Source organism: Eufriesea mexicana, unplaced genomic scaffold (genome assembly GCF_001483705.2).
Source record: "Eufriesea mexicana isolate 0111107269 unplaced genomic scaffold, ASM148370v2 scaffold6328, whole genome shotgun sequence".
In the NCBI taxonomy this organism is placed as follows: Eukaryota; Metazoa; Arthropoda; class Insecta; order Hymenoptera; family Apidae; genus Eufriesea; species Eufriesea mexicana.
The window spans coordinates 386,281-402,373 of record NW_016914200.1 but is presented as its reverse complement, the minus strand read 5'-3'; the positions used below and the strand labels follow the sequence as shown (position 1 = coordinate 402,373).

The following is a 16,093-nucleotide window of genomic DNA, read 5'->3' as shown; positions in this document are numbered from 1 at the left end:
GAGGTGGCGCTGTTGGTACAGGACGGGTTGCCGAAGAAAACGTTTCAGTTTGCTTTGCAGAGATTTATGAATGATGAATAAATTATCGCGGACAGACGGCTAGCTAGCGAGTATAGGTGCGAAAGTAAATATTGGCCTCGCATTCGTATTTACGCGATCACGTGCACGAGTATGATAGACGTGAAATTGGATTATGCTAGGAATATTGAGATACAGAGATTGGACAGTGTTAATGTTTATTGGTAACGATAATATAAAAATGCGAGAGTGAGAATGAAGTTAGGAACTATCTCTTGGCTTCCTGCAATGCTCAATGCAGTCTTACGATATTACAACTTCGTTTGACTTCGATTATTAATTTTACAACTCGGTTGAATGCCAACTGTCTTTGACATCAGCTCGGTATTAATTATCCTATAATCGGTTCTGGCTTATTTAATATTTCTTTCACCCTATGCACATGCTCTCCGATATTTCTATTAATATGACCAAATGATAGGAATATTAATTTGGTGACTGTTGTAGAGATGGGACAGTGGTAGTGTCTATTGGTAACGATAATATAAAAATGCGAGAGTGAGAATGAGGTTAGGAACTATCTCTTGGCTTCCTGCAATGCTCAATGCAGTCTTACGATATTACAACTTCGTTTGACTTCGATTATTAATTTTACAACTCGGTTGAATGCCAACTGTCTTTGACATCAGCTCGGTATTAATTATCCTATAATCGGTTCTGGCTTATTTAATATTTCTTTCACCCTATGTACATGCTCTCCGATATTTCTATTAATATGACCAAATGATAGGAATATTAATTTGGTGACTGTTGTAGAGATGGGACAGTGGTAGTGTCTATTGGTAACGATAATATAAAAATGCGAGAGTGACAATGAGGTTAGGAACTATCTCTTGGCTTCCTGCAATGCTCAATGCAGTATTACGATATTACAACTCCGTTTGACTTCGATTAATAACATTTATTAACTTATTGCATACCACTCACGAGTTTCCTCGTGTTTCACGCGCTATCTGTCAAGGACCGCTCATGAATTTTCTCGCTTTTCACGCGCCATTTGTTATAGACCTTAGATGCCAACGCACTGTCTTGTTAAAACGTGCGATTTCTAGCGTATGGCTTAGAGATTTCTATACTGTACGCAATGTGTTAATTTTATAACTCAACTGAATGACAACTGTCTTTGACATCAACTGGATATTGACTGTTCTATAATCGGTCATAGCTTACTTTATATTTCTTCCACCCTATGCACACGTTTTCCGATATTTCCCTTAACATGACTAAATATGGTCGTGTTAGGGGCCCGACGCGTGACCCACCGTTTTCTCGGTTGACATGAGTTTGTACCTTCGAGTTTAGTTCATGAAGCTATGTGTACACAGTGGAAAATTGCGATATGTATTCGTTTTACGTGTTTCTAAATTGGAATAACTTTTCGAATTGCAAATGGATCGTAAATGTCTCGAAATCAATGCGCAGCTTTCATCTTGGCATCGTGCTCTAAAGGGAATCCTCAGAGATCCATGCCAATTACCAGGATTCGATAAAGCAATTATCCTGTGTTCGTCAAGCAATAGCTTCTTTGTTGGCTTCGGTATTTTGTTTGCTAGCGAATTCCAAATTTTATAAATAATTCAGTTATTACTAAATATCCAAAATTAATACATCCACCGATTTCGATATTTTACAATTATAGAAAATGACAGTTCCTCGAAGATATTTCGAAAATTAGAATCGACGTTGTAGGAATTTTTATCGATGATTCGCAGAACGATATATCTACGATATTATAATAACTCTGACCATCCCGATTGAAATTAGTTCCAAGCGATTCTATTCATGACAGGAACCCCTCGATCTAACCTTAATACAATCATCCAATAATTTAATCGAAACGTCGAAAAATGGCGAGACTAGGTCGAAAAGAGCCTATGACTCTTCAAATCGAGATCGAAACCGAAGAAGAATGGCAACAGTTGCTAGCTCGAAAGGGCCTGATTCTCGCCGACGTGTACTCCGAGTGGTGTGGTCCGTGCACAGCCATGGTGAGCACTCTGCGCAACGTGAAGATGGAGATCGGTGGTGATACGATCAGCTACGCGATCGTGAAGAACGACCACATCGGTGATCTGGAGCGATTCCGTGACAGAAGCGAGCCAGTCTGGATGTTCCTTCAGAACGGCAAGATGGTGCACCTGATGTTCGGTGCCAATTGTCCTCAGCTTCAGAAGCTGCTCGTGAAGGAGATCAAGCGGGTGCAGAACGAGGAGGAACCGGAAATGCAGCTGCCAGCGAGCAGCAGGACTCCAGAGGAGGAGATCCTGTGGCAGGAGAAGGAAGCCATCAGGTAGCCTCGTCAGCGATCAACTAATCTTTCTGGGGCCTATATGCACGGTAGTTAATTGCTCGTTATTGCATCTGGTTGCAAAACAAGGAAAGCCATCGAGGACCGCGAGCGTGCCAAGGTAGAAGCCGAGCGAAGAGAGAAGTACGAGGCGTTCCTGGCACAGATGATCTTCGAGCTGAGCGAGCTGACCGCTCTGGTTTTCTACCCGTGGGTGTTCAAAGACGAGGGGGGCCGACACAGGGACAAGTACCAGTGTCCCCCGTACCTCGAACTGGTCAACACTCTGTTCAAACAGAACTTCGACGTGCTCGAGGAGTATCGTGTGCAGTTGAACGAGGAGATGATAGAGAAGCTATTCGTCGAGAGCAACGTGGAGATAACGAAAGAACTGGTAGCAGGTGCTTCTGATCCTTCGTGTCTCTTGGACTTCATAACTCGTCGTTGTCTATGTCCATGTTAAAGTTTGTTACATGAACTGTTCTCTAGTTTAATCCTTAATCGTAATTTGACAGGTTGAGTCGTGTCACGTGATTAAGTTTAAATTGGTATGTTGTTTATCAGGGTTGACAGATGGTAGGACTATAGCGATGAGACTGAAGGGTAGACGGCCTCATCCCGACTGGCCGGTACCCTACCCCTTCGAGTGTCCCAAGGGAACCAAAAGATGCCCCACCCGAGCGATCAACGATGTCGAGAATTACCTGTTGCATTTGTTGACCAGTTCAACCCCGTTGATTCAGGGTAACACCGCTTCTTTCGCTTCGGAAGACTCCTATATGGAGAGACACGTGTACGTTCACGAGCCTGATCCTGAGGATGAGGAAGATTTTCCTAGGACTCATCCTGCTGTTTGGGTACCTCCACAGGTACTCCTTTTAGCTTTTGAATTCTTTGCTTCTATTAATTTCTTCATTCGTCATCTGTGGTTTAAGTTAATTCATTGATTTCTAGGGTTAAGCGAAGGAACTTCCATTTTTCTCGCTTTTTATTGAATTTTCTTTCTTTTCTCTTTATTTATCTCAGTATAGGTACAGTGCAGGTTTAGCACAGTTTTAGTACAGTTTCATTATAGTTTCAGTACAGTGTCAGTATAGTTTCGGTACAGTTTTAGAACACATGCAGTATAGCTTCAGTACAGTTGCAGTACAGATACAGTACACTTTTGGCACAGTCGCAGTACAGTTTCGGTACAGTTGCAGTACAGTTGCAGTACAGCTTCTGTATCGTTTCGATACAGTTTTGGTACAGGTGCAGTATAGTTTCTGTATAGTTTCAGTACAGTTGCAGTATATTTTCTCTATAATTACAGTAGATTCGACAGGTCTCTCTCGACAATTTTCACGAACAAAGTAGTACCCTCGACAATCGTTTACAGAATTCATTGGACCATTGTTAGCTGATCTGATTCAATCTGCGTTCAACTTACGTAAATTTGTTTCCTCTTCATATAAATATAAAAATTCTTCCGAATTTTCATTATCCTCGCGACTCCTCAGGCCAGAAGCAAAGTGCACGTGTACATGACCCTGTTCTCCAATTACATGGAGCTGGTGCACCCCTACGAAGAACCCGTTCCTCCTCCTCCATTCTGTGCCTTCAAGTTCTATTATTCAAAATTCGAAGATGTTCGCGATACGTGCGTTCTCTTCCCTGACGCCGTGGAATATTTCGGTGCCTTCGAGTTTGACAATCCACCAATAGCCAGGCGAATAGCGTCCAGCCCCGAAGATTTCGAGAGAAAGGTTCCCCGAACTTATCTTCTTCTCTTATATTTTTCCTCCTCTATATTTTTACATTTGGAAAATACCAAACGCTGAATGGAGAATATTAACGAAGGCGAAGTATCAAACTGGCAACGAGATATTCGTGATAATAATCCGGAGGATCAGCGAGGACGCTTTTCTGTCGTTCGCCAGCATCGAGCCGTATTTCGTCACGGAAGACGATGAAAAAGCCCAGGCGATGATCGACGAATATTTCCCAGAGGGAGCCGAGGACGTGATCCTCGAAGAATTCGACGAGGAGGAAGAAGAAGAGGAATTTTACGACGGTGAGGATGTCGAAGACGACACGGAGGATCTAGACAAGGATGAAGAAGAGATCGGCATATTTAGCTTCTTATAATTTCGGTATTTTCCCTTGATCTCGCGAGTATATTTTTCTTACTCTCATCTCAGTACAACGCTCAGATATTTTGAAATTTCGAAATTTATAATTTTCAATTTTTTCATTTCTCATTCAGACGAACACTTTGGTATACCAAAATTAAGAAGAGTATATGAATGGAAATTACGAATGGTAATAAACGGTAAAATTCAGAGGATGTAGGAATAAATTAGATTTTAAGAAGGTCGCTTGATCTTACGAGTGTTTCTATTTGTCTTACTCTCTTCTCGGCACATGCTCAGAAATTTCGAAATTTATAATTTTCGATTTTTTAATTTCTCATTCAGACGAACACTTTGTTATATCGAAATTAAGAAGAATATGCGAATGGAAATTGCGAATGGTAATAAATGATAAAATTCAGAGGATGTAGGAATAAATTAGATTTTAGGAAGGTAGCATGAAATTGATAATTATTATCAGTATTTCAGTATTACAATTTATTATCAATTTATTGTCAATATTAATTCGTTCCTTACAATCCTATTACGATAAATTGTATTCATTGCAATTTATTACCAATTTATTATCAGTATTAATTCATTCGTTACAATTGTATTACGATAAATTGTATTCATTGCAATTTATTATCAATTTATTATCAGTATTAATTCAGTCGCTACAATTGTATTACAATAAATCGTATTCGTTACAATTTATTATCAGTATTATAAATTATTATCAGTATGAGTATCGAGGTTCAAGTAGGATCGCCAAAATTAAATTTTATTAAATTTAACCCTTCACACTCGACAATTTTTCCGTTCCAACGTTAAAATCGACGATATTTTTGAACGGGTAAATAAGAAATCGTATACGAATTAAGATGGAGAATTATTTTTCTTCGACATCCCACACGTCATTGCGTTATTTTAAATTTGACGTAGCAATTAACATGGTTCTTCCAAATTTTATGAAATGGCGACAGAAGCTCACCTCTCGAGTGCAAAGGGTTAATATTAATATATAAAATTTTAATATTAACGTATAAAAGATTTTACAAAATTTCTCTTTGAAATTTTCTCCATTTCCACTTGTACGGAGAGCCTTGGACGAATCGAAACGCTTATGGCAGAGGTCTCGTCGCGTTTCGAATAATTCAAAGCTCGCAGACCTCTTTTCCGCCGATCGAGGATTCCATTCTTCGCGCGTTTTGGCAGAGCCGGATCATACTTGAATATTCGGTGTCGTTGGCAACGCGTTTGCGTAACTCTGGCAAAATTCCAGCCGGCGTCGCGGGCTCTAGAGGTTATATTACGCACCTGCCTCGCTGCCAATTTTTTAATCGCACCCCGCCAGCGGGGAACCCGCGTGCCAAACGGCCGTCAAAACACAGTATTCCTAACCAACGTGTCACATTGTTGCACACCGCTTTTCATCCTCGCCAATAAACTTTATACGTCGTTTTTTATCCTTTAACATTTTCATATTCGCCTAATATCTTCACCTATCAACCGGTCGAAATTATTAGCACCCGAGTGACCGTCATAAATTAGCTTTCACGCTTCTTTTTGGGAGAGGGCAGGTTTAATTCGTTCTCGAAATTTCGATAATCGTCATGCTTTTATGGCAGTTCGTCGTGAAAAAGGTTACGAAACTTTTACGTAACTCCTTTTCACGGGATATTTATTATTAAATAATTCCAGAGCTACATTTTTCAAAAATTTATATCCCTGAGAGACGAAGCATGTCTCCCATGTACATCAATTTTTGAAATACGTAACTACGCGAGATCTAATTATCGAAATTTTTCCTTTCTATTTGACAATTGTCAATAAACAGCGAATAATGACAGTCGGAAACGCGAAGAAGAAGAAAAATATGGCAAGGAAGATTAATAGATAGATAAATATATAGATAGATAAATTTTTATTGTTTTCCTATTGGATTACAAGGGTTCCGTCTCTCCTTATCCTCCATACATATTGCTTATTTTATATAAAATATATAACCATTATCACAACAATACAATAATAACGATATAAGAGCCTATGCTACAACCATAATAATAACTTAACCTAACCTAACATAAACATACTCTTATTTACACACTTAAAACCATATCTTATCCTACCCCCCATCTTTTATTTTCCCTTTGTACCATTATTTCTCCTTTTCCTTTTTTCACGCATTTGTCCCTTCCTGCTTCTTCGTCCTCTTCTACCTTCCCCGACCAACCTCTGTGCCCTCCTCTTTATCTTCTTCGCGAGGAAGATTAATAAAAATACGTTATCTAGTTAATTTGCGAATGATACCGTGAAATTTCAGCTGCTTTAAGTAATAAAATTCCATTCGTTTATGGAAGCTTGTAAATTATTGCGATTTCTGGAACCAAGGAAGGTGGATGAAGATTCTTCGTGTATTTCAAAATTTTCCTAAGCGTCGACGAGTTAAAATTTTTCGAATTAGCACGTCGCGGAGAATCGGAAGTGTCGACAAAATGGCGCGAGATTAGCGGAAAATCAGCCGCGACCGGAGCGAATAAATTGAATCGCGCTGATCGAATTAACGAGGCAATTTGTCACGCGACCGATGCGAGAAATTCACGCGCGAACGGCACGCGAGCTCGCTCGTCCCTTTCGCGCGTATCCTCGCTAAATTTCGCCAAGCGAGCCGAACAATTGAACCATTAACCGTGGAGACGTTAGTCACCCGACCGCTCGATCTTCCAGCTGAATCGGCCATTTTCATTCGTATTTTCGGCGCGCCGCTCGCGGCGCCACCGAGCCTCCGAAGGCTGAGAGAAGTAGCAACGATTTCCAGCGTCGTTTTAAATCTTTCCTTTTTCCCGGAATTTTCTCCGCCGTCGTTACCGACGCCAATAACTCTTGGAAAAAGACGTAGGAAGGATATAGTAACTTCGAGCGTCGTTTAATACGTTGACTGCCATGGGGGTCATCAGTGATAGTCTCCTCAGTGGAGCCATCTGGCGATATTAATTTTTTAAATTTGTACTTGTTTCATTTTAACCAATTTTTTAATATTAGAACAATGTAAATAAATAGAAAAATTTAACAGAAGATTATTAACTCTTTGCACTCGACGATTTTTTCGTTACAGGAAAATAGTAATTCGAAGACCTTCTGCCATAAAGTCTAGGATGTTTTTAATACGGTAAATAAGAAATCGTATTCAAATCAATAAGTAGAATTATTTTATTTCGACATTCCACGCATCGTTGGCTAATTTTAAATTTGGTATATTAATTAACACCGATCTTTAGAATCTGATTAAAGGGTCACCTCTCGAGTGCAAAGGATTAATAATTTGTACCATTTTTGTTTTGCTATATTTTTTTGATAATTCATTATTGTGTGGTTATAATAACAGAAATTTTATCGTAGCACCCTAAGCGTATTATATGAAATGTGCATAGCAGTCAAAGTGTTAAGTCTTTTATTTCCTTGAAATCATTACTTCGAGAAGGCTTGGAAAAATATTGGAACATTGATTTTAATATTAATTTAATTAATTTTATTATTCGCAAAATTCGTAAAATTCTTCATGAAACGAAGAATAGGTATTCTTTATTTTCTTCGAATTATTTTCTGCTGACACACGAGTGCTGAATGACGACAGTGGAGAAGGTTTCCTTGCATTTTCCGCTCTTTTCCGAGGGATAAAAATTGATCCGCAATTCCCGGCGTAAAATAAATGTCACATGGAAATGCGATGTACCCGAGTGATGTACTATGCTAGAAAAATGGCGATCGCTACGGCGCATCGGAATTGGCCGATGTGGATTTCTGCCGGAGGATCGATAAAAGCGTCGTGGATCGTTTCCTTTTTTCATTTTCACGCCGCGATACGCACGGTAGCGCCGGAGGCGGTCAATTGCTGAAGCATCGGTAATTATTGCACAAGCATTACGTAACTAAACAGCGGGATCACGGCGAGGGACGAGGCAGAGGGGGCGGGAGTGGCCGAGGAGAGAAAAAAGGCGCAAATTACAGTTACGCCGGGTAATTCGCGTCCATAGCGCGCATTACGTGCCATTAACGATCGTTCCGTCTCCTTTCCTCTTTGTTCCTCCCCATTTCCGTCGGCACGCCGATCAAGATCGTTTTTCTCGAACGCGCGAAAACGTCTGCGTGCCATAGACGGCACGATAATCGCTGTAATCGATCGATCGCCCTGGGCGCCCCCCGGCACAATGTCTCGGGCTACCAGTCGCTGGGAAATGCGGCAATTGCAGCTGCAATTCTTTGATAAAATAATCAACGAAGACACAGCGAGTAAGTGCAAGAACGAGATGGCAGGGAATTTAGCATGTCGCGATGTTGTGGATTCGAGGTTAAAAAATAGCACACGGTGCACGCGTATTTAGCGAAATAGTTTAATTAATTTAATTGAGAATATGAAAATAAGAAATGTAATACAGTTGTAGAGCGAATGCTTCCCTGGCTGGAAGCAAAACCGTGGTGAAAAATACAGTTCGACTCGTTTCGTCGGAACATGGCAAGGAATAACACGCAATTTATTGTCAAGAGTCAAAAAGAATAAACGATAGACCCGTTGAAGCACTTAACTGTTTATTGCTAGGGTTCTAAACGTCGGAGACGCCATAATCCCTTGCTCCTACGATATAAAATTCAATAGCGTGCTCGCAAAACCCCGTGATAGTCAGTTTTGGCCCGACCGATGCACCACGTGCCAGGCACGTGATAATCAGTTTCGACCCGACCGATGTACCACGAGCCATACACGTGATATACAGCTTTGTCCCGGAAACCTGACCACGAGCCTCACACGTGGTTGTTTGCCAAAGGGTTAAGTGACAAAAAATTTCTCTCTTCTCCCAAGAGATGGCAGGACATGTCAGAACAGTTGGGTTGCATTCACAAAGAATTTTCTAATCTGTAACAGCTTTGAAATCCATGGACGTTGTATCACGTTTGTACTCGTGTTGAGAAAAATCAGAAATATTTCCAACAGTCTAATATTCCTTGATACCGATCAGAGATCCTGATGTTCTGTTAAATAATACGTTGTTTCCTGGTCGAAAGAGCTTAAAAGGCAAGCTAGCTCGAAGAATAGCAAAAATTAGCGTGGGATGGGCTATTAAAAAATTTCTACGTGGGCAGATTCGAGAAGATTCGCGAAGATTCGAAACACAAACCACGTAGTTGCAAACCCAAATCGCAACTGCGACGCAGCAAGTCTGAAATCCGTATTCGATTTGTTATTTCGAGAGTTACACGGTTTCGTGGATCGGGCACGGTGAATATATAGACGTTTCCGGTTTCGATGGAGTTTTCATCGCGTACACGATGGCGGCGACTAACTCGCGAAAGTTGGTAGAGTTCGTGAAAGGTCGAGATCGACAGAAGGTTCGGCGGACGAAGAAAGGCGCGCGTACGACTCGCGCGAAGATAAATTTACACGCGACTCGGCGACGCCGATGCCTGTTCACGTACCCTCGTTTCTTTTCCCTTCTGCGATCCCTCCAAAGCGTTCAGGTCGTTTTCTTTTCGCGTGGTCACAAATAGGAACCCCCAGGCTCCATCATCGTGCTCCGAGCGAAATTAATGGCGTCGGGACGCGGGCGAGCGCGATTCGCCGACGCCTGCTCCTGATTTACCGTGTCAAAGTTCACGGTGAACCGATGAAACGGCGCCCCCGGGGAACCGCTTTGTCGGAATAGCTGTCGTCGAATAATTCCGACCGATAATTCGCCGATCCCTTAATTTTCCCCTAAATAAATATTTTTATTTATTTATTTATTTCGTACCTTTCGGTTTTGAAAGGCTTTCGGTCGCCTTCTACATTTTGTACATTTGTACACCTAATTTCTAATCTTATCTAACCTTATGAGTTTTTAAAATAAATTCTACTCTTATATTTAAGCTTAAACCTAAATCTACTGCTGCAATCTTTATTGCATTTTTCTTTGGTTAATTTTTCCCTATATTCATTTTTTCATAATATTCCTCAATTTTATTTATTTATTATTGTTATTATGTTGTAGGAAAGTTTGAAATCCTCGACTTTTTAACCTTCTCGCTATATTCATGGATTCACATATTCACGAATTAATAATTTCTTCTTCTTCTTTTTTCCCCTATATTCAGTTTTCCATAATATTCCTCCATTTTATTTATTATATAATTTTACGTCATAGGAAAATTTGAAATCCTCGACTTTTTAACCTTCTCGCTATATTCATGGATTCACATGTTCACGAATTAATAATTTCTTCTTCTTCTTTTTTCCCCTATATTCAGTTTTCCATAATATTCCTCCATTTTGTTTATTATATAATTTTACGTCATAGGAAAATTTGAAATCCTCGAATCTTTAACCTTCTTGCTATGTTCATGGATTCACATGTTCACGGATTAATAATCTTCTTCATTTTCCCCTGTATTCATTGCTCCATAATATTCCTCCATTTTATTTCTAATTTTATTTCTAATTTTACGTCATAGAAAAATTTGGAATCCTCCAATCGTTAACCTTCTTGCTACCTTTTCGTACGTGTTCGTGGATTAATAATTTCTTTTTAATTTTAACTTCCAAGTGTACCTGATCGATGCTTAATTTCTCGAATTAGTTATTTAAAGGAGGATTTTCATGTAGCTACCATTCCCTTCCGGTATTCCACGTATAGTTACTTTAAACTTAATATCAATTACGAGTCTTTAGAATTTTGCCGCGTGGCGACTGAGAGTCGCGTCTGGAGTGCAAAGGGTTAATCGTCGGAAATAACAGTGCAAATTAGATCGTCTTCGTTTCAGATTTAGAGATACAGCGAAGGGTAGCTCCTCGTATTTTTCATTTTCCCCGACAACGTTTAGATACATACGTAGCTTGTTTCGTTCTTGAAATAGAGCCGCCATTTTCTTTTTCGTATCGGCGTCTCGGCGCGTTCTCTCTCTCTCTCTCTCTCTCTCTCTCTCTGCCGAGGGAAGTCAAAGATCTCGTGGATGCCGTGATTCTGGAAGAAAAACCAGATCCCTGGCGACTTTGTTTCAAGGAAACGAGTTAATTTCGTACACCGCGCTCTCCGTTTCCGTCTAATGGACCGATCGTTCGCTTCCGGTTTGCATGACCCACTGATCGTGAGTCAACTTAGGCGTTACTATGAAAAGAAACACTATGCGACGTGTTCCTCGACCATGTTCCCCGAGAAACAAACAACTCCAATGCTCCATCTCCGAGTTTATTATTAAACATTCCGCTAAATGTTTAACATCCGCTTAGCTTGCCGACTGGGAACATTAAATCGGGAATTTGTTATGCCCTTTGCAATTTAAACACGTTCCAAATTTCTCGAAAATTTATTTCTCCGTGTATTCTTCGTTTCGTACGATCTCTCGCCTCTTTTTGTTGTAATTTCAACGTTAAAAAGCACAGTGCACACACAGTGCACGGTGTATTCAGTGAGATAGTAATTTTAATTAAATAAGGGATTTAATAGGAAAAATAAGGGATATAATATAATTATAGAGGTAGAATTATAGTCCGATGTCTGGAAGCATGGTAAAAATAAAGTTCGACCCCTTTCGTTCGAAGAATTTCGCGAAACTGAAACCAAATAGTCAAACAAGTGTCAAAAGAGAATAAACGCTTGGCCCGTTACAGCTGTCAACTGTTTTATATCGGCTCAAAACGTCGGAGACAATGTATAACGTTGTCATTTAACACTTTTTCGTTCATTTTTCGGTATAATAATTCATACTGTACTATTTATTTATTTATTTATTTATTTATCTTGACAGGTAGTAACCCTTTGGCAACAAGAAAAATAATAATATAGCACAAATCATCTGGAGTTGTCATTGGCCGATAAAAGATACAGTATACTATACTCAGAATGAGTGGGTGAACAGGAAAAATTTAAGGATTGGGAGAACCGATTAACATTATTAAAATTTTGTTGACAGTTATAGTGACCGTAAAGGTACTTGTTCTGCTTCTGTTTCAAAAAATTACGGTATCTTAAAGATACATGGGATGAATCTAAATTAAACATACATAAAATTTAGGAGCAGTTAACGATATTGATATTAAACGATAATAAAATTCATTACTTCCTAGGTACTCCTACGTGAGAAGAAGAGAAAGTGTTTGACACAAAATAGAAGAAAATTTCCATTCGCGTTCCTCAGAATTATTTCTGCGCCATTTTCTTCACTTTATCTGGAACCTGATGTTACCAGGAAACGGATAATCCCATTTTCGTGGATCCTTGACCGTCTTAAGCACGTCCATCTTGCGATTCCATTTGAACAGCTGCTCCTCGGGAGCGTCAAAACTCGACACTTTTTCGACCCCATGCCGTTATTTCCCTGACGCGTTAGGGTTCGTCGAAACATAACGAGGAACTTTTTCTCGCGGACAAAAACCTGGAGAAATACGACGATGATGAGACCCGATGATGTGGTCTGAAAACATCCCTTTTCGGGCGTTGCTGCCTCGACGATGAGTCGCGAGACACGTGTTAATCCAGATTCGCGGTAAAACGTGTATCACGAGTTTCTCGTGAACGTCGACCATAGTAAAATCCCATTTTTTCCCTTTAAATAATTCTGTCAAAGTAATTCCCTTGCTCAGAGATATCGTGCTACGAGTGACTATGGAAATCCAGAGCCGAGTCTACTCGGCCATCTTGCAATTTCAGCGAATACTATCCCGGACGAAATTAGAAGATATAGCACGTTTGAGATTTCGCAGTTACCTTCGTGTAAAACTCCCACGTAATCGCTCTAGTAGCTTCTTTAACACGTTGAGCCTAGCACTGGTCTTACATTGCTGTTCTTTTCGTTGTTGGGACAAAAATTCAACGCTATTCGTTGACACATGACAGCCTGAAATTTGACATCGTAATATCATTCAAATTACTACGTTCGTGTTGTATGAACTGATGCCCACCATGACAGTCAACGTGTTAAACTATGGGATATACAAAGATGCCTGTTTTCGACCGACAGAGATAAATCGTACCTCAGCTAGGTTCTAGGATCTTCCAAATCGGCAATTTCCAAACGATTTATCCAAATCGCAATTATTTCCCGCGCCAATCTTCCAATTAATACGCGACCAATCGTCGTCGATCGTTCTCGGAATTTTCATCCCGCCGCTCCATTTGGAAATCAAACTGCCAGCGAGATAACGTTGGATCCTCCGCGTCGACTGCCAAACGATTTATCTAAATTCCAATTGCATCTTGAAGCAATCTTCCAATCGAAAATTGACCGATGGTCTCGATCGTTCGCCGAGTTTCTGACACCCTGCACCGTGCTTGCGAACTGCGTGAGCACGTTGCAGGGCTGGAAGGGAAATGGTCGTGTTCTCAGGCGGTGGCATTCGTTTGCATACCGCGTGCACAAGTTGCGACAGAAAATTACAGGCCTGGTACCCGGTGGAAGTCGTGGCTAATCATCGAGGAGAATCAACAGCCAGAATCGCTGCTGGCAAGGTGACGGTTCTACTTCGCGGCCTGTGACGCGCGTCTATCCGTTACGTGATTCGTAACGAGATGGAAATATTCATGGGTGAAGTCTTTGCTTTTTCCTCGTACATCGGCGACCCGGCAGTTTCCATGTAAATTTTTCTAATTGGATCTCGCGGCTTTCGAATGACAAGCGCGATCCTTTCATGGTAGACGGTTTCCGGGAGCAGCTGATTTCCGGCCGAGAAACATCGCCTGGATTCGAAATTAACACATAATAAATTAACGCAACGTACGGGTGACGAGATATCTCGTCTTTAGCAAGCCGAACGTCATGGCCAGGCAAAAAGATAGCTCGTTTTCAGGTTTCTCGACTCAATGATTTAATTGATGTTTTAAGGAATTAAAAATTGCTTTTCTCGGAGATAGATCTATCAGGGTAACAAAGCCTCGCGTATTCTTATTCTAATCCCTCTTGTGCGAATATAATACCAAATGCGAATTACAAAAGGGCATATATGCTTCGTATAAAGTGTTTCTGGATCCCTGGAAGCACGTTGCGTGAACAGAGTGCTATACGCAATGTGTTAAATCGAGACTTGGTCCTTTAGGTGATTTAATTTTCAATTTTCTCGAATTTCTCGAAATCGAAGAATTCACCGTGCATCGCATACTTCGTTTAGCAGGTTCGTTTGCGACGTGATGTAACGCGATGAAATAATGACACGGTTTTAAACAAAACACACGGCAAACGATGAAACACGCAGGGTATTTATTGCCCTGTGTGCGGTAATACGGGCGAATTTATGCATCCGCCGCGGAGGATCCGCGAAATGTGCCAAAACCCACGCTGACGCAGAACCGGCCTACGAGGCATTAAAAATCAAATATCGGAGCTGTTTAAGATTCGATTTTATCCGAGTCCTCGGCGCCGATTCACGGTTTCAGGCGAATTAACACGTTCGTCGATCGGAAAAAACGGAGTTTCGTTAAGCAGGGCAAAAAAGCCTGCCGGGAACTCGTTTCGACACACCCATGATCGTCCGTGTTGCCATGGAACGCGGATTTAATCGCGAAATGGGTCGATTCGATCGTTCGATTAAAGCTTCTTCGTTGGGAAAATGTCGGACGCTCGGTCTCGTTCGATTCAAACGCACCGCGCGTTCCACCGATCCTCCGGCGATCGTGTTAGACGAGAAATGGCCGACGGGTCAAAAAAAAGGCATAGAATTCGAAATCCGCGGGGCAGGGGATCCCCAGCGACAGTTACTGGTCGATCGAACTCGTCATTCGCGTGTATTCCAGCCTTCTTGCCCTACCACTAGTCTTTTCGTATCGTTTCCAGCGAACAGCCTCCAATGATCGGCACTCTATCCCTTCTCGTGGCTGCTTTGCATCGCGCTAGACACAGCCCTCCGAGTTCGAAGGTCACGACGAGACTGCCGCTCGTCCAGATACGCCACCGCGGTTCGTATCTGCGCGCCGAGCTGCCGCGCGACCGACTCGCGCTCCGATTGGTCGCGCCGCGCGGTGGTGGGGAGGCTATATAACGCGCTACGCCGCGCGCCGCCGTCAGTGTCGCGCGTACTTCAGTACGGTTGTGTTCTCGCTTTTGGTTCCCGCCGCTCTCCTTCCTCCGATATTTCATGATTTCCAAAGTTATCCGCGTCGAGCCCCATTCTGGTGTATCCGGTGTTGAACAGACGTTTCTCTCGACCGAAAGATTCTCGTGCCGCGCGATCTCGTGGATCCAATCGGACGCGCTCGATCTGCAGGGAATCGAGACATGACAGAGAAGCACGGCGAAAGCCCGCGTTTTTAGAGTTGGCTGGATTATGCGAGAGAAAGAATACAGTGGATCGTCGAAGGTGTCGGTAGATCGACGCACACTCGCGTGAACTGTTCGAATGAGTGAGGGAGCGTGGACGCTGGCACGGAACAAGGAGTTGCGTGCCAATTGAAAGCAGAGATAACGAGAAGGATCGATCGAACGAGGGAACACGCTTCGGAGCTGCCATGACAATGGTCGTCAACAAGATCAACATGTCGTCGTACTCCACGCCGCGACGCACTTTTTTCTCCAACCTGCACACTAAGGTAAACGTCTCCGATTCGCGTAGTTCGATAACCTTCTTGTCCCGAGTCGCTTAGCTAGCTAAATTCGC

The 16,093-nt window shown here is 41.7% G+C and overlaps 1 protein-coding gene across 1 annotated transcript; it reads left to right on the top strand.

Annotated features, from left to right (window-relative positions):
• The first annotated feature begins 1,925 nt into the window (after positions 1 to 1,925).
• LOC108552374 (uncharacterized) lies at positions 1,926 to 4,492 on the top strand. The gene is made up of 5 exons (XM_017906881.1): positions 1,926 to 2,368; positions 2,456 to 2,766; positions 2,930 to 3,234; positions 3,865 to 4,110; positions 4,205 to 4,492. The coding sequence occupies exons 1-5, from the start codon at positions 1,926 to 1,928 to the stop codon at positions 4,490 to 4,492; spliced, it is 1,593 nt and encodes a 530-aa protein (XP_017762370.1).
• Positions 4,493 to 16,093: the final 11,601 nt, after the last annotated feature.